At 40.2% G+C, this 27,234-nt stretch overlaps 2 protein-coding genes across 2 annotated transcripts in view; both read left to right on the top strand.

Moving 5' to 3' along the window:
- Positions 1 to 3,331: 3,331 nt before the first annotated feature.
- On the top strand, positions 3,332 to 6,776 carry txndc17 (thioredoxin domain containing 17). The gene is made up of 4 exons (XM_060888014.1): positions 3,332 to 3,545; positions 4,074 to 4,155; positions 6,210 to 6,285; positions 6,414 to 6,776. Exons 1-4 carry the CDS (start codon positions 3,401 to 3,403, stop codon positions 6,480 to 6,482), a joined length of 372 nt encoding a protein of 123 aa, XP_060743997.1. The 5' UTR covers positions 3,332 to 3,400; the 3' UTR covers positions 6,483 to 6,776.
- Positions 6,777 to 13,322: 6,546 nt separating this feature from the next.
- nxn (nucleoredoxin) overlaps positions 13,323 to 27,234 on the top strand; it is an 82,674-nt gene continuing 68,762 nt past the window's right edge. Inside the window, exon 1 of the mRNA XM_060887917.1 lies at positions 13,323 to 13,831. Coding sequence (XP_060743900.1) covers positions 13,523 to 13,831 — 309 coding nt within the window. The 5' untranslated portion in view covers positions 13,323 to 13,522. The remainder of the gene's footprint in view (positions 13,832 to 27,234) is intronic.

Genomic DNA, 27,234 nt, shown 5'->3' with positions numbered 1-27,234 from the left:
GAGAATGTATAAAAAGAAATACTAAAATCCTTAGATATAATAAATAAATAAATAAATACATAAAGTACTGATACAGTATGAGCTCAAAATATAACTTTGTATTTGTAGTTATTTTTTAAGACCTTTTCTTAAATGTGAATTTCTGTTCGTTTTCATGAATTAATTCTGGAAGACAATGAATACACAATGCAGTCGTCATCTTGTGACCCTCAGATGGAAAACACTCTTCATGTATGTGAACATCACAATGCTGATGCATTTTTGGATTGTTTTCCTGTCTTCATCAAAGACAAAAATTGTTTTCTTACTAAGAAACCCTGGAACTGATAACTACAGTATCTTTTAATGCAGTAGAGGTTTAAACTAGGTTACAGTGTTTGGTGAACAGGTTAATCTTCTTTAGCAGTGTAAGTTTTTGCCCTTCATGTAAATTTCAACTGAACTCAAAACACAGCAGAATTAACATTAACACCATTAACAGATTAACACCAAGATTGAGAATTATGAATCCTTTTCACTGGTGATTGATTGAGTTTAACAGAGCTATTTTAGTACAAATTTTATCAGGTTTGACCACTCACTCACTCTCATTCATCTTCTACCGCTTATCCGAACTACCTCGGGTCACGGGGAGCCTGTACCTATCTCAGGCGTCATCGGGCATCAAGGCAGGATACACCCTGGATGGAGTGCCAGGGCACACACACACACACACTCTCATTCACTCACGCAATCACACACTACGGACAAAGAGATGCCAATCAACCTACCATGCATGTCTTTGGACCGGGGGAGGAAACCGGAGTACCCGGATGAAACCCCCGAGGCACTGGGAGAACATGCAAACTCCACACACACAAGGCGGAGGCGGGAATCGAACCCCCAACCCTGGAGGCGATGAGGCGATGAGACCCAGGTTTGACCAATTACAAATAATTTTTTATGCAGTCAGAGAAATTACAACACATTTACAGCATTTGGAAGACACCCTTATCAGCAACTTCAATTTCATCTCAACTTTATAGAACTAAACAATTGAGGATTAAAGGCCTTGCACAGTTCCCAGCAGTGGCACCTTGGTGGACCTGGGATTTTTATCTCACAATCTCCTGATCAGTAGCCCAACACCTTAACCACTAAGCTACCACATCCTCCTCCACATCCTACTGAACAGGGTTACTACCACAGAAAATAATAGACTGTAACAATTCAGAACACATGGTCTTAGCTTTCACGTTTATGGTGATATCACACACACACACACACACACACACACACACACACACAAACATATACACACACGCGTTTCAATAAAGCCAGATGACATAGAACAGTTTAAAAATTTGAATAATGTCTAAAGGATGGATCACTGGATGCTGAAAAACCTTTTCCAGTTTAATTCTACTAGGACCACACACACCCAGAAGTAAGCTTTCTGATTATGTAATAACTCTTATTGACTCAAGAACTCATTGGAAGATTACTCATATATATTCCCAAGATAAGAGATCCCAAGAGATAAATAATTTTAATGTGACCTCTAGGTTGGATTATCGTAATTCCTTGCTGTCTGGAAGTTCCTAATAAGTGCATAAACAAGCTCCTATTAGCTTTATACTACACTGTAGTATATGACCACATCGTTATTCATAGTGATTATAAAATACTACAGTTAACTTATAAATTACTGAATGTTTTCGCACTGCAGCACATTTGGTCTTTATTCCTCAGCCACACCACGTTCTGTCAGAAGGTGCAGGTTTTTTGTTGGTACCTAGAATAAATAAGCTTACCGCATAAAGGTAGAGCTTTCGCTTACAAGGCCATGTAGTTATGAAACTGCACCCAGTGCAAGTCCTTAAGTCTTAGTTGAAAACATATTTGTTTAGTCAAGCTTTTTATTAATTGTGAATATCAGGTATTTTTGTCCTTCCAGAACACCAAAGGGCAACACTATATGTTTGAGATAGATTGTTGTATAGTTGTATTAGTTTCATGTTTAGTTTTTGACCTGCTCTTTTTTTAAGTAATCAGTCTCTCACGTAATTAGCTCCTTGTTTTAAGCCTTTTTGTTATGCCATTGTCTCGTCTAGCCTCTGTTTAGTGTTACCCGCTTGATTCCTGTGTGTTTGTCGTGACCTGCTTTGTTCTGCTTCTTGAATATTCATACTTTCCACTTCATGTTTTTCTTTACCGCAGTTGTTGTGTACTTTAGTAGTTTTGTTCAGCACAGAAAATAAAGAAATCTGCATTTGCATCCTCCTTCATCTCTGTTGCTGACATTAATAGCTTTTCTCTGGGTTTGTGGAAATAGAGAGTTCTGGTTTGTATGCTGTCAACCCCAGCGTAGGTTCTTCTTAAACCGTTACAGGAGCGTACAAAAAGATCAGTTTTCTGTTTGATTTCACTGTATAAAAACTTTTCAGTTTTTCAGTTAAAAAATCTGAACAATACTTACACAGTGAAATCAAACACGGTTGTCATTTTATCGCTAGAACAAAAATCAGATTTCTGTTTAATTTCAGGTCAAAGGCTATAGCATGGATATTCTTTGATTTAATAAATGTAATGGGAAAATGCCACTGAGATCCTGACATGTTCATACAGGATCTGACAATTAACCTGAACAGCAGGGAACAAGCGTTGGAGCAGAACTCAGCAGCAGTGAACACAGCAGGGAGAACACAGCCTGAAGAGCATTGAGATTTACTGTGACCGGAGATGCTGTGGATAAACATGCTTGATTGCTGATTTCGATAAAGATGTCTGATTTCGATAAACATGCTCGATTTCTGCATGAAATTGTGCTGATTTCGATAAAGATGGCTGTGAACTGCAACCGATGCGAACTGATGTTTTGCACTCAAGTCTCCATCAGTGAACAGTTGATACCTTGCACTTTTTTGATTATACAGTACACGGTTATAGAAGGAAAATGATCACATGGGGATTTTTCCTCACTACGCTCATTACGGATAAATATGCGATTAAAATGTACATCCTAAATTTATATAAAAGTGCCTATCAAATCAAATTGAATTGAATTGCATTTAATTCTAGCTACCTGTAATAATCATGAGGCCTAAATAAAATGGTTAATATTTAAGAGTGATTTTGCAAAAAAAAAAAAAAAAAAAAAATCTATGTACGAACTTTTATTATGAAACAGAACGGATTTCCTGAAGTCGAGTCATTTATATTCTTGCATCTGACTTCACACCTAAATAACTCCCTGCTCCCTATATAAGTGCACTATATAGTGCTTAAAGTGCAGAGTGTGTGCCCTACATAGTGCACTACACAGTCCTCAGTGAGGTATTTGAGATTTGACACACAGACTTTAACCTCATATCTTACTCTAGACACATTAAACATTAAATACTCCTGACTGTTTAGTAACATGGCTAAATATGAGGAAGTTAGTGTTCATGGTTATGAAGAATTTTCCAAAGCTGTAGATGAGAGAAAAGGAAAAGATGTTTTTGTTTATTTCAGTGGTGACAAAGATAAGCAAGGGAAAAGCTGGTGTCCAGACTGTGTGAAAGGTGAGAACTTCTCAGCTGATATTTCATGGTTTCTGCTCTAAATTGTGCTCATTTAGAGGATACAGGGGAGGTTTAACATTGAATGCTTAAATGCAGAATCTCTGAACCAAACAGGAAATCTAGATTTCCTAATCAGAAACACTGATGAAACATAACAACATAAATGTTCCTCTATTTTTGAATTGTTTACTGTAATGATGCACTGTGTAATTTGGGCTCAGCTTTATTCCTCATGACTTCTCTTTTCCACCATCTTCTCTGGTTGTTCATTACTCATCTAAATGTTTCTGTTTAGTAAAAATGTTTACGTTAACAGCCCTAAACTAATAAAACTCTACAGAATTGTCTAAATTCAATCTAAATAAACACCATCGCTCCTATTTATAGTATCCAGAATCTTAGTTATATATATATACTAGAGTGAGGATCGTTTTAATTAGACGTTTAGCAGCAACTGGAAAATATTTGCCTTATTTTTCGATCGAAATACAAATGGCATGTAAATCTTTCGTCTCTTTTTGCCTCCAGCTGAACCTGTGGTTCGAGGGGAAATGGCTCATCTTCCCGAAGGCTCCGTTTTCATTTACTGCCAAGTGGGAGACCGGCCATAGTGAGTTACTCGTTTATAGACGGTACATTATTTCACGTAGCTTAATGTTCAACATGCATCCTAACTATCACTGTACTCCATCAGCATCAGCCAGTGAATGCAGGTTTTGCTGAAGAACGACGACATAATCTCAGAAAAATACAGTTGAACCTGTGCTATAAGACACGATCTAGTGAATGTTTGATGTAATTATAATGTGTACGGTCTGGCAGCTCATTTTGTTTGAGCTGCTTTGGATCTAACTTTGTTAAATAATCAAGCTTTCAGCAAAATTCCCAGTCTCACAAAAAGTCTTGAATCGAAGCTCTGAAAATTTGCCACAAATTACAAACAGGAGACACTTTGTTCCTAATTTTTCATAGACATTATGTAGGAAACAGATTTATTGCTGGTGTATGGACATTATACACTTCTGCTCCTGTCTCAGTCTTTGCAGCAGTTATTAAAAATAAATATAGATTTTACATCATAGACATATTATTTGTTATAAAACGGGAATCTTGGTAGTCGTAGCTTATTCATAAACCAGTCCGGTTTGGTGTGAAACCGCACCTCTGTCACCCCTGTCATTAACTACCCTGATTGCTGTTCCTCCCATGAGGATGTGGCAGTGTGATACCTGCCCCACTAGGCCTCTATTTGCACTCGGTCCATTTTCTATTTTTGACCACTTTCTAGCACAACATCTAGAAAGGTGAACAAATTGTCATAGACCTGTAATAGAGCGACTTTACTTTTCTTTCTTGGTCACTCGAAAGAGGATAAATAATATTTGGATGGAATCTATGTACGTTTTGAATTAGATTTAATTGGATAAAAATTTTAGATAAAATTTGAATAAACAAATGAACATTTTACTGCGTCGTGAACGAGAATAATGACGATACAATTACTAGAAATAAATAATGAGTAATATTTAGATTACTACTACTACTACTTTTTATTATTATTGTTCCTTCGGCTGCTCCTTATACAGGGTCACCACATTGGATCATTTGGGCCGCATATTAGATTTGGCACAGGTTTTACGCCGGATGCCCTTGCTGACACCACTTTTCATTTTTATCCGGGCTCAGGAACGATAATGAGAGTTAACTCGTCAGCGGCTGGCTGAGCTCCCTCGAACCCGGGCCGCTTCAATGAGAGCATGGGATTGACCATCTGGGGGCTCTCCTTCTGTTACTACAACTATCAATAATAATGATTATTGATTATGATTATGATCATTTTAATAATAATATTTCAGATATTAAATCACATATAAAGGGGGCACGGTGGCTTAGTGGTTAGCGCGTTCGCCTCACACCTCCAGGGTTGGGGGTTCGATTCCCGCCTCCACCTTGTGTGTGTGGAGTTTGTATGTTCTCCCCGCGCCTCGGGGGTTTCCTCCGGGTACTCCGGTTTCCTCCCCCGGTCCAAAGACATGCATGGTAGGTTGATTGGCATCTCTGGAAAATTGTCCGTAGTGTGTGATTGTGTGATGAGAGTGTGTGTGTGTGCCCTGTGATGGGTTGGCACTCCGTCCAGGGTGTATCCTGCCTTGATGCCCAATGACGCCTGAGATAGGCACAGGCTCCCCGTGACCCGAGTTAGTTCGGATAAGCGGTAGAAGATGAATGAATGAATGATTGTTACTAGGTACAAAATTGTCTGTGGAACCTAACAGACAAGGCCGTATATTACTATTTAGTCAACTGTAATATTAAATAAAACAGATTTCCCAAAGCTTCCTTTGCAGTTAAAACACAGCTCAACAAAGCCAGATGCAGGTAAACATGTAGATCGTTTAATGTTGGCACAAAACCTACTTATGAGTCTTACAGAGCAGATGTTTCTTATTCAAACAAACTCCCTAAATGAGTTACAGTGTGTTCGTGAAGAAAACAGCATTTTGTCGATCAGTCTTTTCACGTTTGTTACTCAAATGTCTTGGGTTTAGTTCAATGTAAAAGTTCTATCAACTGTTCGGTGTTTTCTAGTTTTGTGTCTTGTGTAAATATAATAGATGTATTAAAATGATCCCTTCAGTAAAATCCTTCTTCTTCTCCTCCAAGCTGGAAAGATCCAAGCAACGATTTTAAGAAGACTCTAAAACTGACTGGAGTTCCTACTCTCCTACGCTACGGCACAGTATGTTTATTTTCCCTTATCAGGGTTCTGATATCAAATTCGGAATAATTGCTGTGTTATTATAACATTATGCGTAATGATGGTGTGTCGTGTATAAATAACGATAACGTGTTATACGCTTCCTGTAGCCGCAGAAGCTGGTGGAGGAGCAGTGTTTCAGCGCGGACCTGGTGCGCATGATGTTCACAGAAGATTAACGCCTCTTGCTGATGTTTTTGACGCATAATGACAACATTTTTTTTATGTTTTGCTTCAGTACGATCAGATATATAAAGACATTGTGTTCACTGTGAGGTGAAGGGTAACGTCTCATTCTGTATCTCGAGTCTGTCTCTAAAAGCTTTGATTGGTTTGGAAAAGGTCGCTTGTGCTCACAAAATCACAAGCACAGACAAAATATTCCATTTATTTATTAGTGAGAAATGTGAAATCATTTGCAACCATAGAATGTCATTTGTACTCGTGCACAAAATAAAATGCTTGTGAACTTATCAGAGTCAATGCTACTGATTTGATGATTAGTTCTTCATTTGTGTCTTTTTTATTCGGCTGGTATCCAATAGACGTACGATAAATCTGTTCATTCATTCATTCATTCACTCATTTTCTACCGCTTATCCGAACTACCTCGGGTCACGGGGAGCCTGTGCCTATCTCAGGCGTCATCGGGCATCAAGGCAGGATACACCCTGGACGGAGTGCCAACCCATCGCAGGGCACACACACACACACTCTCATTCACTCACGCAATCACACACTACAGACAATTTTTCCAGAGATGCCAATCAACCTACCATGCATGTATTTTGGACCGGGGGAGGAAACCGGAGTACCCAGAGGAAACCCCCGAGGCACGGGGAGAACATGCAAACTCCACACACACAAGGTGGAGGCGGGAATCGAACCCCGACCCTAGAGGTGTGAGGCGAACGTGCTAACAACTAAGCCACCGTGTCCCCCTAAATCTGTTCATAGATGCTAAAAAATCCAACACTGGACTCTTTACAAATGTGCAATAAGTTAAATAGTCCTGTGTTTAGTGTCTTACATGTTTAAATATCATAAAAATTGATTTCATGAGTTTGTGCAAACTGTTAAACGACGAACGGGTCCCAAAGACAAGAAGTACAGCAATAAGTGATATTTAAGAGCTTCGAATATGAAATGCGCTATAAAGGTTTGTAATGAACAATGAGGCTTAAACTATTCCAAAAACATTCTTTAAGAGGAAGAAGTGGCTGATATCTAGCGCTCCAATCAGCCAAGAAACGTTTCAACACGATCAGCTACTCAAGAAACCTCAAGAATTTACTGCTAATTATTTTTACGCAGTGCCAGTCCATAAATTAGCGGGCTGTAAATGAACAGGAATTGCTAAAGGTACTTTATTTATCTTGAGAGAAAATGGGGAGGAAAATGGGGTTAAACACACAGAATACATTCATCTACTTACACAGATTGGGCAGGTGAAGTGACGTGACATACGGCTAAGTACGGTGACCCATACTCAGAATTTGTTCTCTGCATTTAACCCATCCAAAGTGCACACACACACAGCAGTGAACACACACACACAGCAGTGAACACACACACACAGCAGTGAACACACACACACAGCAGTGAACACACCCGGAGCAGTTGGCAGCCATTTATGCTGCGGCACCCGGGGAGCAGTTGGGGGTTCGGTGCCTTGCTCAAGGGCATCTCAGTCGTGGTATTGCCGGCCCGAGACTCGAACCCACAACCTTAGGGTTAGGAGTCAAACTCTCTAACCATTAGGCCGTAGTTTAAATACAGCGTTTATATACGCAGTGCAAATACCAGTGATCAAAAATAGTGAAATGCAGAAACACTAATACATATTTTAATATAAATAAATAAATTGTGAAAAAAAGACAAAAGTCCCCAGTTGGATTCTGAATTTGGGATTCTATCTGCTGCACATGTTCTCTGTATTCATGTGCAGGTTAAATTGCCCTTAATTGTGATTGAGTGTGTGAATGTGTTTGCATGGCACAGTTGCCCAACCTTTGCCCCGGTGTTCCTGGGATAGGCTCCAGATCCTGCGCTATCCTGATGAATGTGTGATGAATGAATGATGCTCCTACAGGTTCTCCTCAAATGGTGCATGTCGAGAATTATTTACCTTGACATGCTAACATAACAGAGTACATAGAAGTTGAAATTTACATTGAAGTTGCTGACGTAAGTCGTGGAGACGACGGCGGTTCTCGCTGATGCTCGGCTTAATGATTCAGTGTTAATGCTTTTTATTTGTCATGTACACGGTTACATACAGGATATTACTTGCAGTAAAATGAAAACCTGGCCTACTCCTTATATTGTGCATGTAAATAAAAGTTAAAGAAAAATGAACAGAAATAAGAAGAGATAATAGAATGTGATGTAACGGTTTCAGAATGTTACAGAATGGAAATTAATGTATTTAACATGCTGCTTGGTTTCTATGTAGTAACTGTAAAGTGCAGTGTGCAGTATGGAGTACTATGGTATGGAGTACACACTGTGTATGATGGACATACCCTGTCTGTATTAAGGAGTTTATTGGACTGAGGGAAGAAACTTGTCCTGAGACTCTCGGTTTTAGCTATCAGACTGCAGAACCTGATTAGAACAGGCTGAACATACCGTTGCTGGGGTGGGTGGGTGGGTGGGTGGGTGGATGTAGCTCTGGTTCTGCATTGTCTGCAAATGGTTTACATTAATGGGAAGTTGCGGCTCTGGGTTACTGATCAGAAGGTTGGGGGTTCAAACTTCAGCACAGCAGTCGGGCCATTAACCCTCTCTGCTCCAAGGGCTCGGGATCGTGTCTTTCCCACCGCTCTAACGATGTGAAGAAACTTTGTGGACATGTGACCATGACACCCATGTCTGCTTTTGAACATCTTAATCCCAACATTTATTTAGCAGTTATAATAATCTCCACGGGCATGGTGGCTTAGTGGTTAGCACGTTCGCCTCACACCTCCAGGGTCGGGGTTCGATTCCCGCCTCCACCTTGTGTGTGTGGGGTTTGCATGTTCTCCCCGTGCCTCGGGGGTTTCCTCCGGGTGCTCCGGTTTCCTCCCCCGGTCCAAAGACATGCATGGTAGGTTGATTGGCATCTCTGGAAAAATTGTCCCTAGTGTGTGATTGCGTGAGTGAATGAGTGTGCCCTGCGATGGGTTGGCACTCCGTCCAGGGTGTATCCTGCCTTGATGCCCGATGACGCCTGAGATAGGCACAGGCTCCCCGTGACCCGAGGTAGTTCGGATAAGCGGTAGAAAATGAGTGAGTGAATGAATAATCTCCACTGTTTAGGGAAGATTTTCTAGTAGATTTGAGGAGTGGGCTGTTGGGATTTGTGAGATGTTGTAGCCTAGTGGTTCAAGGTGCTGGGCTACCAAGCAGAAGGTTGTGAGTTCGATTCCCACATCCACCAGGCTGCCACTGCTGGGCCCCTAAGCAAGGCCCTTAACCCTCAAAAAAACCCTCAACCCTACTGCTCAGATGTATAAAATACTCTGGATATAAGAGCGTCTGTTAAATGCTGGGTATGTAGATGTGTTCAGTCAGCTACAAGATGTTATAGATGTTAAATCTGATGCTCAAGCTCCAAGATTTCTGGTGCAAATGGCTTACTTTTTTTTACTATTTTTAAGTTTTTTCCACATCAAGACAAAAAAAAAAAAAAAAACCCACAAGAAATTAAATATCAAAATGAACAATTACAATTGGAACATAAAATAAATAAATAGATTAGATTACATAAAAATACATTTAAATGAGATTGGTGGTTCGATTCCCGCCTCCACCTTGTGTGTGTGGAGTTTGCATGTTCTCCCCGTGCCTCGGGGGTTTCCTCCGGGTACTCCGGTTTCCTCCCCCGGTCCAAAGACATGCATGGTAGGTTGACTGGCATCTCTGGAAAATTGTCCGTAGTGTGTGATTGCGTGAGTGAATGAGAGTGTGTGTGTGTGCCCTGTGATGGGTTGGCACTCCGTCCAGGGTGTATCCTGCCTTGATGCCCGATGACGCCTGAGATAGGCACAGGCTCCCCGTGACCCGAGGTAGTTCGGACAAGTGGTAGTAAACGAGTGAGAGAGTGAGAATATTTTGATAATACAGTGATAACTTAAAAAATTGCAGCAATTCCGTGTATTCCACTAGAAAAGGAGTTCAGTGTTATAAAAGTCATTTAACTTTCCTTTGATAGCAAATGTCAGTTTTTCCAAAGCAAGATTTGAGGACATTTCCTTGATCCACTGGTTAGAAGAGGGTCTTTGAGTGTCCTGTAGCAAACTAAAGTCTATTAATTTTACGTTTTCTTGCATTTACGACCAAATTTATTGGGTATATATGGAATACACACAGTTTTGGTTTAAGAGGAACATTATCTCCAATTAACTGACCAATCATAGTAAGAATTTCCTTCCAAAATCTTTGAAGCTCTTTACATTCCCATAGACAGTGGAAAAGTACCAATTTCGTCTTTGCACTTTGTACAGTTGTCAGGATGTTAAGATTGAACCTGTTTTAATTGCACAGGCTTACTTTAAAGTGATATCTGTGAGTTTAATCACTTCAATGAGGTTTTGGTGTGAGATTACATGGTTACATGCTGTTTAAATCCATCAACCTGTTTACATGCTGTTTTTGCACACTTTTTTGCTCTTTGCACATACTGTCTAACATTTCAGTCCTTTGCTGTTTTGCACAATTCTTCACATTATCTCAGGGACCTGCTGCTATAAAACTGTGTTCATTATAGTATTACTGCACGCTATATTGTTGAACATACAGTATTTACACTGGTCGGTGTTGTCTCTGTTTATTGTCTTTCGTGTATTGTCTTTTTTGTATTGTCTTTTGTTTAATGTCTTGGAATTTTTTGTTTGCACTGTCTTTTGTCCTGCACTGTCCTGCACTGTCTTGTTTGACTTGTCCTGCACTGTCTTGTTTGTCTTGTCCTGCACTGTGTTGTTTGTCTTGTCCTGCACTGTCTTGTCCTGCACTGTGTTGTTTGTCTTGTCCTGCACTGTCTTGTCCTGCACTGTCTTGTCCTGCACTGTGTTGTTTGTCTTGTCCTGCACTGTCTTGTCCTGCACTGTCTTGTCCTGCACTGTTTGCACAGATGCACTTTATGTATCTAGGACTAACTTTCTAAGTCCTTTGTCTTTGTTCTATGTAGCTCCATGATCCTGGAGAAACGTTGTCTCATTTCACTGTGTAGCTCATCAGCTATATACAACCCCTGGCAAAAAATATGGAATCCACCCTCTCAAAAGATGTTCATTCAAATGTTTAATTGTGTAGAAAAAAAACACAAGCACATATATGACACAAAACAATTTTCACTCAACAATACAAACTTCTGGCTGTATAAAACACTTAAAAAAAACAAAGAAAGATAACTATAGTCAATTACAACTGTTTTTACAGATCAAACAGAGGAAAAAAAATATGGAATCACACAAATCTGAGGAAAATTATATGGAGTCACCAAATAAAAACACTACTAGTACTTTGTTGCACCACCTCTGGCTTTTATAACAGCTTGAATTCTCTGAGGCCTGGATTTAACTAATGACAAACAGTAAACTTCATCAATCTGTCTCCAGCTTTGTCTTATTGCAGTTGCCAGATCAGCTTTGCAGGTTGGAGCCTTGTTGTGGACCATTTTATTTCATTTCCACCACAGATTTTCAATTGGATTGAGGTCCGGACTATTTACAGGCCATGCCGTTGACATTATACTGTATGTCTTTCCTGTAGGAATGTTTTCACAGATTTTGCCCTATGACACGATGCATTATCATCCTGAAAAATGATGCTACTGTACCATCACCAAACATCCTTTCAATTGATGGAATAAGAAAAGTGTCCAAAATCTCAACATAAACTTGTGCATTTATAGAAGATGTAATGACTGTCATCTCTCCCATACCTTTACCTGACATACAACCCCATATCATTAATGATTTCGGAAATGTGCATGTTTTCTTCAGGCAGTTGTCTTTATAAATTTCACTGGAACGGCACCAAACAGAGGTTCCAGCATCATCACCCTACCCAATGCAGACTCGTTATTCATCACTGAATACAACTCTCATCCAGTCATCCACAGTCCAAGATTGTCTTTCTTTAGCCCACTGAAACCTTGTTTTTTTTCTGTTTAGATGTTAATGGTGGTTTTCGTTTGGCTTTTCTGTATGTAAATCCCATTTCTTTTAGGCGATTTCTTACAGTCCGGTCACAGACATTGACTCCACTTTCTGCCCATTTGTTTTGTTGTGCATTTTCTGTTTTCAAGGCATATTGCTTTAAGTTTTCTGTCTTGGCGCTTTGATGTCTTTCTTGGTCTACCAGTACGCTTCCATTTTTACAACCTTTCCATTTGATTTGTACTTGGTCCAGATTTTAGACACAGCTGACTGGGAACAACCAACATCTTTTGCAACATTCCGTGAAGATTTACCTTCTTCGAGAAGTTTGATAATCCTCTCCTTTGTTTCACCTGACATCTCTCGTGTTGGAGCCATGAGTCATGTCGATCATCTTGGTTCAACACATCACTAATGTGTGCAAGCACTCTTTTCTAACTGCAGACTAATTAGCAGTTGTAATCAGATACAGGTGTTTGTTTTACAAATGCAGATTGCATGGTGACTCCATATAATTTTCCTCAGATTTGTGTGATTCCATATTTTTTTTCCTCTGTTTGATCTGTAAAAACAGTTGTAATTGACTATAATTATCTTTCTTTGTTTTATACAGCCAGAAGTTTGGATTGTTGAGTGAAAATTGTTTTGTGTCATATCTGTGCTTGTGTTTTTTTCTACACAATTAAACATTTGAATGAACATCTTCTGAGAGGGTGATTCCATACTTTTTGCCAGGGGTTGTATGGTTGATATAACAAAGCTTCTTGACTTGACTTGACAAGACTGCAATACCAGAATTGACCGGTAGGTGTCACCTGTGCAGTGTGTAGTAAAGAGGGCGGTAGCAGCTCCGTTTGTGGAGACGCGTCTAAAAGCAGAGCGCATTCCTTAACAGCACTCAGTGTATCCAGCCCGGTGTGTGTGTATGTGTGTGTGTGTGTATGCGTGCGTGTGTGTGTACAAATAAAGCGGCTCCACGGCGGTTCGGCTTACGTTAAGCCTGCTGAGGTTTTATTCCGAGCTCGTGGGTCGACCTACGGGGTAATAAACGCGCGCGTCCTCCGTAAGCGGCGATGTCGGAGTTCCTGGTGAGTCTGTTTGGTGAGCGGCTCGTCACCGGAGAGAAAGCCGAGGTGGACGTGCACGCGCTGGGCAGCGGACTCGCGCTGGTCGGCCTGTACTTCGGCTGCAGCGTGAACGCGCCGAGCCGCCAGTTCAACAGCAGCCTGGCTGACTTCTACTGCCACTTCAAAACATCCTCTGAGCACAAGGACAAGCTGGAAATCGTCTTCATCTCGTCCGATCAGGACCAGAAACACTGGCAGGACTTCTTACAGGAGATGCAATGGCCGGCTTTGCCTTTTAAAGACAGACACAAAAAGGTCAGTATGAGACGAGCACGCGCACATTAAATCTCTGCTGCAGCAGCCGGATTAAATCTCTCAAAATCTCTGCTGCAGCAGCCGGATTAAATCTCTGCTGTAGCGGCCGGATTAAATCTCTGCTGTAGCGGCCGGATTAAATCTCTGCTGCAGCGGCCGGATTAAATCTCTGCTGCAGCAACCGGATTAAATCTCTGCTGTAGCGGCCGGATTAAATCTCTGCTGCTGCGGCCGGATTAAATCTCTGCTGCAGCAACCGGATTAAATCTCTGCTGTAGCGGCCGGATTAAATCTCTCAAAATCTCTGCTGCAGCAGCCGGATTAAATCTCTGCTGCAGCAGCCGGATTAAATCTCTGCTGCAGCAGCCGGATTAAATCTCTGCTGCAGCAGCCGGATTAAATCTCTGCTTCTGCGGCCGAATTAAATCTCTCATGTATTCATAAGGACTTGATGGCTTAAGCTTTTGAGATATAAAAACAAACAAAAAAATGAAAATTGCTCCGATGTTCGTCTAGAAATAGTGAGATGTTGATGTAGAAATTGCTTTGATGTTCTAGACGAACATCAAAGCAGTTTTCATTTTTTTGTTTGTTTTTATAACACACAACACATTTAGACTGTGTTTTATATTTCAAAAGCTTAAGCCATCAAGTCCTTATGAATACATGAGAGCTTCACTTTTATTGTTGAATCAGCATCTAAAGTGAGGAACAAGCTGGAGGAAGAACAGGCTGGTTCATTTCTGTCTTTCTGTCCTTTTAGAGTAAAACTTTAGACTTAAACAACACTAAATCACATAATTGTACAGGGCCTGGTTTCAGGAGGGAGGTGAAGAAAACCTAGAAAGATAAAAGTCTTCATTTTCTGCTCTTAATCTCAGAATGAAACTAGTCTCTAATAAACCTGAAACCTTATACAATATATACACAAGATCCACAATACTGTCTCTTTTGTGTGTACGAAAGCAGTGAGCTGTTATTAAGATTAGCTCAGAGACCATCTCCAGTCCAGCACAGCGTTTAATTACGTATTATAATCTCTACAGTAGTGTTTTAAGACTTAATACTACACCACACCAAGGCGGTGTTTTTTAAAGCGTCTCCACGGTTTTATTTCTTTCAGTGTTTTTATTTAGAGATCTGAAATCATTTTAATTTTTTTCTTGTTTAAATCGAGACCATGTGCTGGCCTTGAAATCATTTGGAAAGAATGTGTTGTAATTGCAGGACATTTATTTTTCCCTTCTTAAATACCATAAAATTGATTTTCTAGTGTGAATAAATTTTCTTTTTCTTTTTCTGTAACTAATTTACATGATGCTATTTATTTAAAATAAATAAATAAACAAATAAATAAAATAATTAATAAATAAATAAATACAGGGAAGAAAACACTGGATTAAAACTACAGGTCTTGCTAACAGACCTGATTCTGGTGATTAATAATTGTAAGATATTATAAAGGGAACTATATATATATATATATATATATATATATATATATATATATATATATGACATGATGCGTATTCAAGCCAAATTCATCACAGCATCTGTTTGTAACATTCAATCACTTTTACCACATAAAACAAACTAACTCATTTTTTCCCCACCTGCTCGGCACAATATTCCATTACAGCCATGTCCCAGAAGTCTCCGTGCACAGGGGAAACAATCGTTTTGTAGCAAAACGTCTTCGGCAATCTCTCATACATGGTTTATACACATATCCTTGAAGAACGCCTTTGATGAAAGAAGAAAGTTTGTGAGGAAAAGATAAGAGCAGAAAGACGGTTTAAAGAAAGACGTCTGAATCACAGTCGAACTACACGCAGAAAACCAGACGTCTGAGGATGTTGTCCAGCTTTAAATAAAGTCACGTTTTGTTAAGAAGATGTAGTAATAGTATAGTATATAGTAGTATAGTATATAGTAGTATCATCAGACACCCTGTATGTACATTAATATAAATAGAAGTGATTTCATATTTGTTACATGGAATACACCCGTAGGATATTGTCCCATCCCTGGTATTGATCTTCAATTCAATTCAATTTTATTTTATTTCTAGAGCACAATGCAGCTTCATATTAATGCACAAGGATGTTCAGGATAAATATGTAACATTTATAAACTCCTTCATCTAAATTAACCTCTATATTATTACTGGCGCTAGCTTTTTGTTTGTTATGCATAGTGTTGTGATTTGTATGCAATGTGTTAGGACATGCATCTAGATTGTGTTCTGATTTCCACCGCTGTCGGTGTCGGTTTTAGTCCGTCGTCTCAGAGCCGCCTTTCTCTGCATGTGTTTACATGTTGTTTTCACAGACACACGTCAGCTGTGCGGTTAATAAAACCCAGTGGTCTTCTGTGTGCATGCATCTCACTGTGGAAGTGTCAGTAAAGGCTTAGAGGTTTCACTGGAATGTGGTATGTGGAATTTGGTGTGTGTGTGTGTGTGTGTGTGTGTGTGTGTGTGTGTGTGTGTGTGTTATAAATGATCTACTTTTACACAATGCAGATTGGATTAGTGCTGCATTCTTTCCTGGCACATAATCGATCATAATAAGATCTGTATGGGAATTTAGTCCCCAGTGCCTTCTTTAAAAGATCTTGTGTAAATTGTAAGAACCTCAGATTGTTCAGTAATGCTGTCTGATCGCACCGTGATGACAAAACATCTTCCAAATGCTAGATTTATGACAATTCTTTTGGCACCGTGTAACCTTTACACTTCATACTGCTGCATCGGGCTGAATCGGAACCGACAGAACGCCTGAAATATTATTAAGGGTTTGTTTTTAGCCTTCGGATGACATTTGGTCGCTCTTTAGAGCTGATGTTTGTAGACGCAGTGTGTAGATGTGTTGGATTGGCTGGAAGTCATAGTGGTGGTATTTACAGTATGTCAGTGGTTTCTTGTTGTACATCCTGTTTTTGTTTTGTCTAAAGATGATAATTCTGGGTCTAAAAAAATATAATGGGCCACACAAACTTGCTCAAAATGTAAAGCATGCTTCTCCACCGTAGTCGTTATCCGTCATCAGTCCATTCATTCATTCATTCATCTTCTACCGCTTATCCGAACTACCTCGGGTCACGGGGAGCCTGTGCCTATCTCAGGCGTCATTGGGCATCAAGGCAGGATACACCCTGGACGGAGTGCCAACCCATCGCAGGGCACACACACACACACACTCTCATTCACTCACGCAATCACACACTAGGGACAATTTTCCAGAGATGCCAATCAACCTACCATGCGTGTCTTTGGACCGGGGGAGGAAACCGGAGTACCCGGAGGAAACCCCCGAGGCACGGGGAGAACATGCAAACTCCACACACACAAGGTGGAGGCGGGAATCGAACCCCGACCCTGGAGGTGTGAGGCGAACGTGCTAACCACTAAGTCACCGTGCCCCCCGTCATCAGTCCAAAACTTTGGAATTCATTCCTCCATAACCTCAGAAATATCACCTCTCTCTGACCAGACTGTAAAATCACAGCGTAAAAGTTATTTATTCAGTACTTCAGCTTCTCCTCTAAGGATATTTTCATTTATTTATTTGTTTGTTTGTTTGTTTGTTTGTAATTTTTTTGTCCCTGATTGACATTTTGTATATTTTGTCTGTTTGTTTATTGTTGGTTATTCGTTTCCTCTCCTATGTGTATTAGCTTGGAACGTAGAATGTCTTGAGCTGGGATCATGCGCTATATCAAATAAAAAAATAAAAAAAAAAATAGTAAATTCTTAAAATAATGACAAGAATTGTAATTATTATTATTAGTAGTAAGAGTAGCTTAAATCAGAAGTATTTATTTATTTATTTATTTATTTATCATAAATTATGAATTATTCTCCAGTTGTCAGAGGAAAACAGGACACCGGTTCTGTGGTTCTTTCCATCTTCCGATCTTTAGGTCTATTAGAGTCGTATTGAAACCTGACCTGATTTGTGTGTCCTGGGCTCAGTGGCAGCTGTAGGTTTGTGTTACAGTATGAAAGCCCTGCAGAGCTCCTGAGAGTTTTATGGCACTATGATTGATGGCTCGTACGTATGGTCTTATTTGCTCAGTGCTGCAGCTTCGAGCGTACGGACTCGGGGTGTTTTGGGGGCTGAAGGGTGTAATTAATGTGTTCATACATGCTGCTGGCTTTACTGGAAAGCTGCATGGATACTGATTGACTGAGTGGATTGTCCATGAAACTCTCTCTCTCTCTCTCTCTCTCTCTCTCTCTCTCTCTCTTTCTTGGGTCTAGAAAATATAGGCACTTCTCTCGACCAATCAGATTCCTGGATTAATCCTTGAACTGTTGTAATTTATGATTGCAGTATATTATAATGCTTAAGATCACTTAAGAGTTACATTTATATTATTTCTCTCTCTCTATCTCTCTCTCGCTCTCTCTTTCTCTCATTCTCCTCGGCTCGGCTCTATCAGTCCATCTCCTCATTTCTCTCTTCTTCCTGATCTCAAGCCTCGCCCTCTTCTCTTCCTCCTCTCACATCAGATGCAGGTTTCCTGACACGTTTCCATGCCCACAGTTCAGCCCCTTCTTATCACACCACTAGACATTCAACAGGAAGCGGCTTCATTACAAACCGCATAGTAACGAATGTGTTTTTATTCATCTACACTGGGAACGAGTACTGCTTTTCCCTCCACAGCCACTAATCACTGATATCATCCAGGCTCTTAAATGGATCATTTTTTCCCCTCATGCTGTTTGCTTCTTTTTTCCTTTCTCTCATGGTGACTGTTTGCAGTAGGGCACAGAGGAAAGTGGACAGAGATGACAGAGTAGTGCTGTTGTTCTGTCCTGCATCAGTGTCTAACCCTATGAAAGGGAGCAGACGTCTGGACTGTACTGGGGGAGGCTGGATTTGCCTTACAAGGAGATGCTGTAGGGAGAGCAGATCGTAAATCAACTGTGGCCTCGAATCCCCTCGCAGCCTGGATCTGCCAGCAGCATGAAGCAAATGGCAGTTTGGCTGGAGAGAGAGAGCGAGAAAGACAGACACACACACACACACACACACACAGGGACATTGTGCCCATCTCTGCCACTCGGCTCTGTTGTGTGGGCACAGAGACAGCTGCCGCGAGCTTTTGAGCGGGTTAAGAGGTGCCTGTCATCAGTGTGAAAACAGCTGACATGTTCTCGTCACATCACCCGGAGCTCCACTGCATCACTCGCTTTGATTTCAGCATGTGGGGTTGGAAAGCGATCTGATCTTTCTCAACACGCAATAACATGCGCTCACTTGTCAGTGATGCTGGGTTTGCCTTTTGGCAGTGAGTTTACTCTGCGTGTCCTCCTGGATGATGGCTCTAACTGATGGTGTGTAAAAAGAAACTAAAATCTGTTGGTTTTCTTCCCCTCCTGGAATTTGTTATATGACGCTCCAGTAAGAGTTCAAGCCCAAATGTTTTCATATGCACGCTCAGGATTATTTTGTACGTCTTGAGAAAAGAAGAATGTTGCAGGAAAATTAGGAATTATTTGGGGAAGGAACAGATAATATCTCTGCTAATAATAATGATAATAATAATAATAATAATAATAATAATAATAATGCGTCCAGTCAATTTTAATGTCACTTAAAAAGAGCCTGGAGTTTATCCCAGGAGGCTCAAAGCACAAGTCAGGGGAAATCCTGGACAAGGTGCCAACCCATCACAGGGCACACACACACACGCACACACACTACGGAAAGTCAGCATACAATACAATGTCTTTGTGCATGTCTTTGGAATAGAGAGAAAACCCCTGAAGCACCGGCAGGAGTCGAACCCCCAACTTCTGAGGTGCAAGGCGAAGGTTGTTTTTATTTTTATTATTATTATTATTATTATTATTATTATTATTACTATTATTATTATTATTATTAATAATAATAATAGTAATAATAATAATAATAATTACTATTATTATTATTATTATTATTATTATTATTATTATTATTATTATAATAGGAGGAAAACATGAGTAGGAAACAATGTAGAGATGTGTGAGAGAGAAGGGAAGGCTTATGGTGTGCACCTGAGCTTTGTGTTATTTAACAAGTAACAAGCGAGTTCATAAGCTGAGTTGCTTGGTTGTATCGTATGACGTGGTTCGAACGAGCAGAATTCAAACTAAGAAGCGTAACATCACCCGTATTTTAACAGAAACGGTTCACATTTTGAACTAACATAAATATGATTTCATTAATTAATTGAAAAGCAGTTTGAACAGAGTTTGGGTTAAGCAGTTCAGCTGAAATCTTTATGAATTAGTCGGAGCAACAACTTGCTAGACTCACCTTGTTTGGTTCAAACAACATCAGGTTGTTGGACCTGAGCTGTGACTGGATGACCTTTGCGGCCAGTTTAGATGCTAAATCTGTTCGAAGTGATTTCACCGTGTGTGTGTGTGTGTGTGTTGCCTGCTGATTTCCAAATTACCCCACAAACTGCCTCCCTGCCCCTGGCTACACTTCACTCAGATTCAGTTAGAGCCCACAATGTTGTATCTGAATGAAATGACTGTAAGGCTGTGAGCCGGGACAGCTGGTGTGTGCTCGTGCCAGGTCTGGATGGATGGAGCGAGACGTCTTTGCCGCGCTTTAGTTCGCTTATTCGAAGCTCCTGGAGGGCGGGCAGTAAACCGTCTGGTGGCTGTGCTGGGGAACTTAAACAATAGCTGTCAGGTGTGACCTCAGGGCAAACTGGCCTCCCAAGGAGAGATCGGATTTTAGTCGAGCCGAAGAAGCCCCTGCATTGCTTTGCTTTGGATCTGATGAGCAGCGGATAAGAAAAACTCTAGACCTGGACACGGCTTAGTCTAACAGAGACTAACGTCCGCTCTGAGATTTACTGAAGGCTTTCTTTTTAAGCCACTGCCATCAGATTAAAGTGGAGTGTTGGAGCTGGTTTTTACAGTAGTAGAATCCAACTTCCTTGATAATCAGAGGAACTTAAATTATTCTTAATTACCGCAGATTTTCTGCAGTGCCATGTGACGTCATCACAACAGGCATTCAGCCCTCTTCAGTGATTCAGACACTAGTACAGCTTTCCTACAAAGTCATTTTGTTTACATTTACAGCAGATGCCATTATCCAGAGAGATCTACACTGGAGCGTTCAGTCTTCATTAATGAATATATCAGTAGCGGTTCGCTTGGTTGCACTCTGAGGATGCCATGAGGCTATAAATATAACCCAGAATTTTTTTTTTTAATTCTTTTGTACTTTATTTATTTATTAATTCTTTTATTTTAATAAATTATTTTTTGTATTTATTTATTCATTTTATTTATTTCTTTTTTTTTTTTACAGATTTTAATTATATTTCATATATTAAAATATTTATTATATTTTAATATACTATGTAAAAAAAAAGGTGAAACTAAATACGCTTTTAATATATAATATATGTTTTTTCTGGTAGGAGTTTAAAAGAAAAATCCTGTTCTGGTAGGAAGTTTTCCACAAAACTACAAAAGCTCCAAAAAAACAATAAAATAAATCTGCGAGTTGTATTGTTTGTTCTATATCATGGAGCACAAAAAAAAAAACCTGGAAGGATTCAAAGACGAACTGCAGAGGAAACAGTTCCTTTTTAACCTCGTCTAGTTTTCTGGAGTTCCCTTTCCCTGAAGCCTGTTAAGACATTTGTGCTCCATGTGCTTGAATGATGCTTTGAGGATCAGCATATTTGAGTAGAAGCTGCGTGAAATCAGCTTTATATATATATATAACAGCTGCATATGTGTATGTGTGTGTGTGAACCCATTAACCTTTTAGAGCCTCGTTCCTCTGATTGCTGCCTGTTGCAGCTCTAGTACTATTTATTTCCTGCTTAATAACCCTGTAATGGCTTCCAAGCTCGAATCCTCACCACCACAAACTCCTGCACATTGCATCTTTTTGGTTTCTTTTATTTTAAGCTCTCAATTACATGTTGCTTTTTTGTTCCCTGTTCTCCTAAATACCCTCGTTAAACCACATATTCACAAAAAAGGATTTAAGACCAAGCCGAGGTTGGACGTACAGAAAAATAGCAGTTGGGTCGGAGGAGCAGGATTACGCTCGGGGTCGAGCTCATTCACGCACAAGTGCTCTGGGAAAATGATCGGGGGGAAATGAGCGTTAAAGTACTCGAAGGTTCAGTGTGTAGATTTGTAATAATTGAGTAATAAGTTCTGTCTGCAGCTCGTCTCAGTAATTATTGACTCAAAATAATGGAGAAGTCTAAAAACGGAAGGATTAAAAAAAAATAATAATAATTATTATTTAAAAAAAATAAAATTATTATTATTTCAAATATATTTTATTATCTAGAACTATTATCTCAGTCCAGAATTAAGGGGGGAAAAATTTGTGTTCTAGTAAAAACTTTTTTTTTTCTAAAAACAATGCTTTTGTTGTTGAAGTGTTTTGTGAGGTAAAATAATAATAATAATAATAATAATAATAATTATTATTATTATTATTATTATTATTATTATTATAACAACAACAACAATAATAATTAATACTTTTTGATATTTTTATTTAGTAAAAAAATGTTTCCTGTTATTTTAAAATTTTTCCACAGATTTAATCTCCTGTAAGCCCTTTGTGTGAATTATATCCCTGTTCCTTTGTAGATTAAATCCCATTACAGCATTTAAGAGCTTTACTTACACAGGCAAAAAAAAAAAAAAAGGAAAACTGTTTCTTTTTGAGTTCACAAAGCCATTGTGGTCATTTGCACTGATTTATTTATTTTTTTTAATGAAACCTTATACCTTTTGTCTATTCATGAAGCAGGTTCTCTGTGGTAGATTAGACACGCAGAGAGAAGTGAAGTCGAGGTCAATGTGTCGTACACAGTGTGTCTGATTCCTCTGTAGTGAAGCGCAGCACAAACACACCGCCTTGTGCTAGCGGCTAGACCCTGGCACGTTGGTGTCAGACCTGCGGCTCGTCTCTTCTTTGCTCTGGTGGCTCATGCAGAATCAGACAGTTGTGTGTTTTTACTTTTTAGATATGTTGAGAGCTACTGAGATGTTTGTAGAGCCTGAGCTTTTACTGTCACTGTTAGAGGTGTAGCTCATACCAACCACCAAGGCGTAGATAGTAATAAAAAAAAATTGTGGAACTCTAATTATTTCCTGTCACAGCACTTTATACAGCATCTTAAAGATCTTCACTGGTAAGCGACTACCTGTGGGGTTGAAGACGGTAGAGCGACGTGATTCGTGGCAAAAGAGCAGCACTGCTTCTCCTTCTGCTGATATGATGCAGATAAACACTGCTGAATTTTATACTCAACACCAAATCTCCCTTCAGAGTATTTCATTTTAGTGGCACATGAAACGCTTACTGCTCCGCCCACTGATAAACGTTATTACTATGGCAACCACCTCCTGGTGACTTAAAAGTAGTGCCGGCTTTAAGGAAAATGTAGGTTAATATTCATGCACAGGCTCAAATACATTGTTTATTTAGCAACAGATAAATGACTGAGACATTGATGTATAGATGGACGGATGAATAGATGGACAGATATATGGATAGATGTATATATGGATGGATATACCAATGGCTGGATATATGGATGGATGGATGGATATATCAATGGATGTATATATGGATGGATAGATGCATATATGGATAAATATATGGATGAATAGATGCATATATGAATAGATATGAAAGGATGGATGGATATATGGATGGATGGATGCATATATGGATGGATGCAAATGTGGAAGGATGGATGGATATATAGAAGGTTGGATGGATATATAGATGAATGGATATATCAATAGATGAATGAATATATGGATATATCTATATAGATTGGTGGATGGATGGATGGATGGATGGATGGATAGCCATTTGCATCTAACTGAAGTGCAAATAGAAAACTGTGCAAAGGAGCAAGTGCAGCTAAATATGTGAATATATGTACAACAAATAAATAAAGCGAGGGCAAATGTGTGTATTATGTACAATTTATTTAAACAGTCACCAAGAATATATACAGTGTGTGTACAGACACTATACATATATAGAGGTACATTAGAGTAAGCATTAAGTTTACAGTTATATACACTTATAATTATGTAGAGACATGCCACATAATTTAACACTAAAAAATTAACGGCTCAAGAACCAGGATGATGTTTAACATAAGTTAAGCTTCGAGAGAGAAGTAATAAGAAGTAATACTGATATAGCTGATGTAATATAAGCGATGATAGGAAATTGTTTTGTAAAAATACTAAAATATGTGAACTTTTTTTATTTTTTTTTGCTTAAGTAGCTTATACCTTAACTGTGTCAGATTGCTGCGGTATACAATGAATTAAACCACTCTCGCACATCTCAGCCTCTGCACTGAAGAATAATGCAGTGATTTTTATGCCCCAGCACTGGTACACACTGATCAGAGGATTACATGGAGCCTGGGCACAGAGTGGGGAACAGTATTGGAGCTAAAAATTGCTGATCCAAATGTGTGTTTAAGGATAAGAATTTAAAAGCACAGGTTTTATTAGATGATGATGTTCTGCCCTGGAGGGTATCTAGCTCTTACCTTTCCCTCCTTCAGCTCTATAAATTGCCAGTTGCACAGAGTGGGTGGTGGATGACCTGCTGTTTACAGACTGACGCTGCAGATGTGACTAATGCCACAGCAGCACGGTTTCTCCTATTTAAAAGGATTCTTCAGCAAATGTCAGTCCCTCCAGGATTTCATCAGGTTTTTTGTCATCGTTGTGGCCACGAATGCTCTCGTTTGTTGGATTTTTTTTTTAGTTACTTTAAAATTTGCAATGCATTTTGCAGAGTTTTTTTTCTTGCGGATCGGTGAAATCACAAGGACACGTTTTTTTTTTTATTTTAAGCTCAAACCGGTGGATTATCTGATCCGGATACTTCTTGATTTTGGCTCAAGACAAAAGATTTGTGCAATTTTTGTGAAAGGTTTTCAGAGAATTTTATAAAAGCCTGAAATTTATTTCTGACATTGATCGTCAGTTATTTTTCTGCGTCTTCACATGTGGATTGACATAATTGACTCAAGTATTTTTCACATTGTGGTTCACCATGCTTACAGCCACAAGAACAAGAGCAAAATTACTGGCCTCGTTATGAATTTTTGTAGAGTTTCAATCGTGTCATATGATACCTCTCGGATCCTGGCACCCAGTCCGATCCAGAATCACTGGCCTGAGAAACATGCATGCTTGAGAAACTCTGTGAACCCTTCCAAAGCTAGACAAACTCCTTGTCTCAGGACGTGTCTCTCTGTTCCTCTAAAACTGCTTCATGTTTCAAACCAGGGCTTGATGTTGGGGTGTGGATAAATTTCCTTTCTTTTACTTTCTCCCTTTCAGCGTCCAGCTTGTATCTCGTATTTCAGTTTTCTCCGTATGGACTGAAAGCCCAGGGGATGGAAACGAGCTTGGGGCTTCGTGACTGGTTACTCGTCATGTGTGCAATTAGTGTCTTGTGACCTGGAAGCTACAGCATGCTGCCTGCAACTGGAAGGTGCTGTGAGTCAGGCGCATAATAACAGTTTGCTGAAAAGTTTGGAAGAAATATCTAAACACACAACGTATTACCTGGAGTCAGCATTGTTCTACTGATGACCACAAGTTTCTCTTTTCCTCCCACATTTCCACTTCTGAACAGCATGACAGCTTTGCTCACATCTGCAGAACTGAGTTACTCTCGCGTGTGTGTGTGTGTGTGTGTGTGAGTGAAATATTTCAGTTCAACTGCAGGAGTGATTGTGATTGCTGTGATTGTGTATCTCTGTATACACACTGTGTTGGCTATCAAACTAAACAATAAGAGAAAGGTCAGGATGTGTTGCCTTGTTAATCCTGTCAGAAAGACATGTTGAGGTCCTATAAGAAGCCCTGAGCTGCTGTGAAGCGAATAGACGAAGGAAGAAGTTTCACAGACGTCGAATTAAAGGGTCTGTTCAATTCATTTGGCCCAATAATATGTAAAGAATTATCCACGGCTAGATGAGGATTAAATGAGTTGGGAATACACACATGGAGGGAAGGAAGCACACGGTGTATAGTGGAAGAAGGTTCATAAATAGTTATGAGAGAGAATCAGGAGGAGAGAGACAGAAAGAGATGGAGAATGAGAGCAAGAGAGAGAATGAGGGAGCAAGAGAGAGAATGTGGGAGAAAGAGAAAATTAGGGCGAGAGGGAGCGAGAGAGAAAGAGAATAAGGGAGCGAGAGAGAAAGAGAATGAGGGAGCGAGAGAGAAAGAGAATGAGGGAGTGAGAGAGAAAGAGAATGAGGGAGCGAGAGAGAAAGAGAATAAGGGAGCAAGAGAGAAAGAGAATGAGGGAGCGAGAGAGAAAGAGGATGAGGGAGCGAGAGAAAGAGAGGATGAGGGAGCGAGAGAAAGTGAGAATAAGGGAGCGAGAGAAAGTGAGAATAAGGGAGCAAGCGAGAAAGAGAATGAGGGCGCGAGAGAGAATGAGGGCGTGAGAGAGAATGAGGGCGCGAGAGAGAATGAGGGAGCGAGAGAGAATGAGGGAGCGAGAGAGAAAGAGAGAATGAGGGAGCGAGAGAAAGAGAATGAGGGAGCGAGAGAAAGAGAATGAGGGAGCGAGAGAATGAGGGATTGAGAGAAAGAGAGAATGAGGGAGCGAGAGAGAAAGAGAATGAGGGAGCGAGAGAATGTGGGAGCGAGAGCGAGAGAGAATGAGGGAGCGAGAGAGAAAGAGAATGAGGGAGCGAGAGAATGTTGGAGCGAGCGAGAGAGAGAGAGAATGAGGGAGAGAGAGAAAGAGAATGAGGGAGAGAGAGAGAATGAGGGAGCGAGAGAATGTGGGAGCGAGAGAGAGAGAGAGAATGAGGGAGCGAGAGAGAAAGAGAATGAGGAGAGAGAGAGAAAGAGAATGAGGGAGCGAGAGAATGTGGGAGTGAGAGAGAGAGAGAATGAGGGAGCGAGAGAGAAAGAGAATGAGGGAGCGAGAGAGAAAGAGAATGAGGGAGCGAGAGAGAAAGAGAATGAGGGAGCGAGAGAGAAAGAATGAGGGAGCGAGAGAGAGAGAGAATGAGGGAGCGAGAGAATGAGGGAGCGAGAGAGAGAGAATGAGGGAGCGAGAGAGAGAGAATGTGGGAGCGAGAGAGAGAGAGAATGTGGGAGCGAGAGAGAGAGAGAATGTGGGAGCGAGAGAGAGAGAGAGAATGAGGGAGAGAGAGAATGTGGGAGTGAGAGAGAGAGAATGTGGGAGCGAGAGAGAGAGAATGAGGGAGCGAGAGAGAAAGAATGAGGGAGCGAGAGAATGAGGGAGCGAGAGAGAGAGAGAATGAGGGAGCGAGAGAATGAGGGAGCGAGAGAGAGAGAGAATGAGGGAGCGAGAGAGAGAGAGAATGAGGGAGCG

This window comes from Tachysurus vachellii, chromosome 15 (assembly GCF_030014155.1).
Source record: "Tachysurus vachellii isolate PV-2020 chromosome 15, HZAU_Pvac_v1, whole genome shotgun sequence".
NCBI classification, from domain to species: domain Eukaryota; kingdom Metazoa; phylum Chordata; class Actinopteri; order Siluriformes; family Bagridae; genus Tachysurus; species Tachysurus vachellii.
This window is presented reverse-complemented; position numbering and strand designations above follow the sequence as displayed.

What these genes read in the sequence shown, in the direction of transcription:
- txndc17 (XM_060888014.1), top strand. Translation starts at nt 3,401, where the DNA reads ATGGCTAAATATGAGGAAGTTAGTGTTCATGGTTATGAAGAATTTTCC. An exon ending in CAAGTGGGAGACCGGCCATA is followed by an intron (nt 4,156 to 6,209) that starts GTGAGTTACTCG and finishes TTCTCCTCCAAG; the next exon opens with CTGGAAAGATCCAAGCAACG. An exon ending in CTCTCCTACGCTACGGCACA is followed by an intron (nt 6,286 to 6,413) that starts GTATGTTTATTT and finishes CGCTTCCTGTAG; the next exon opens with CCGCAGAAGCTGGTGGAGGA.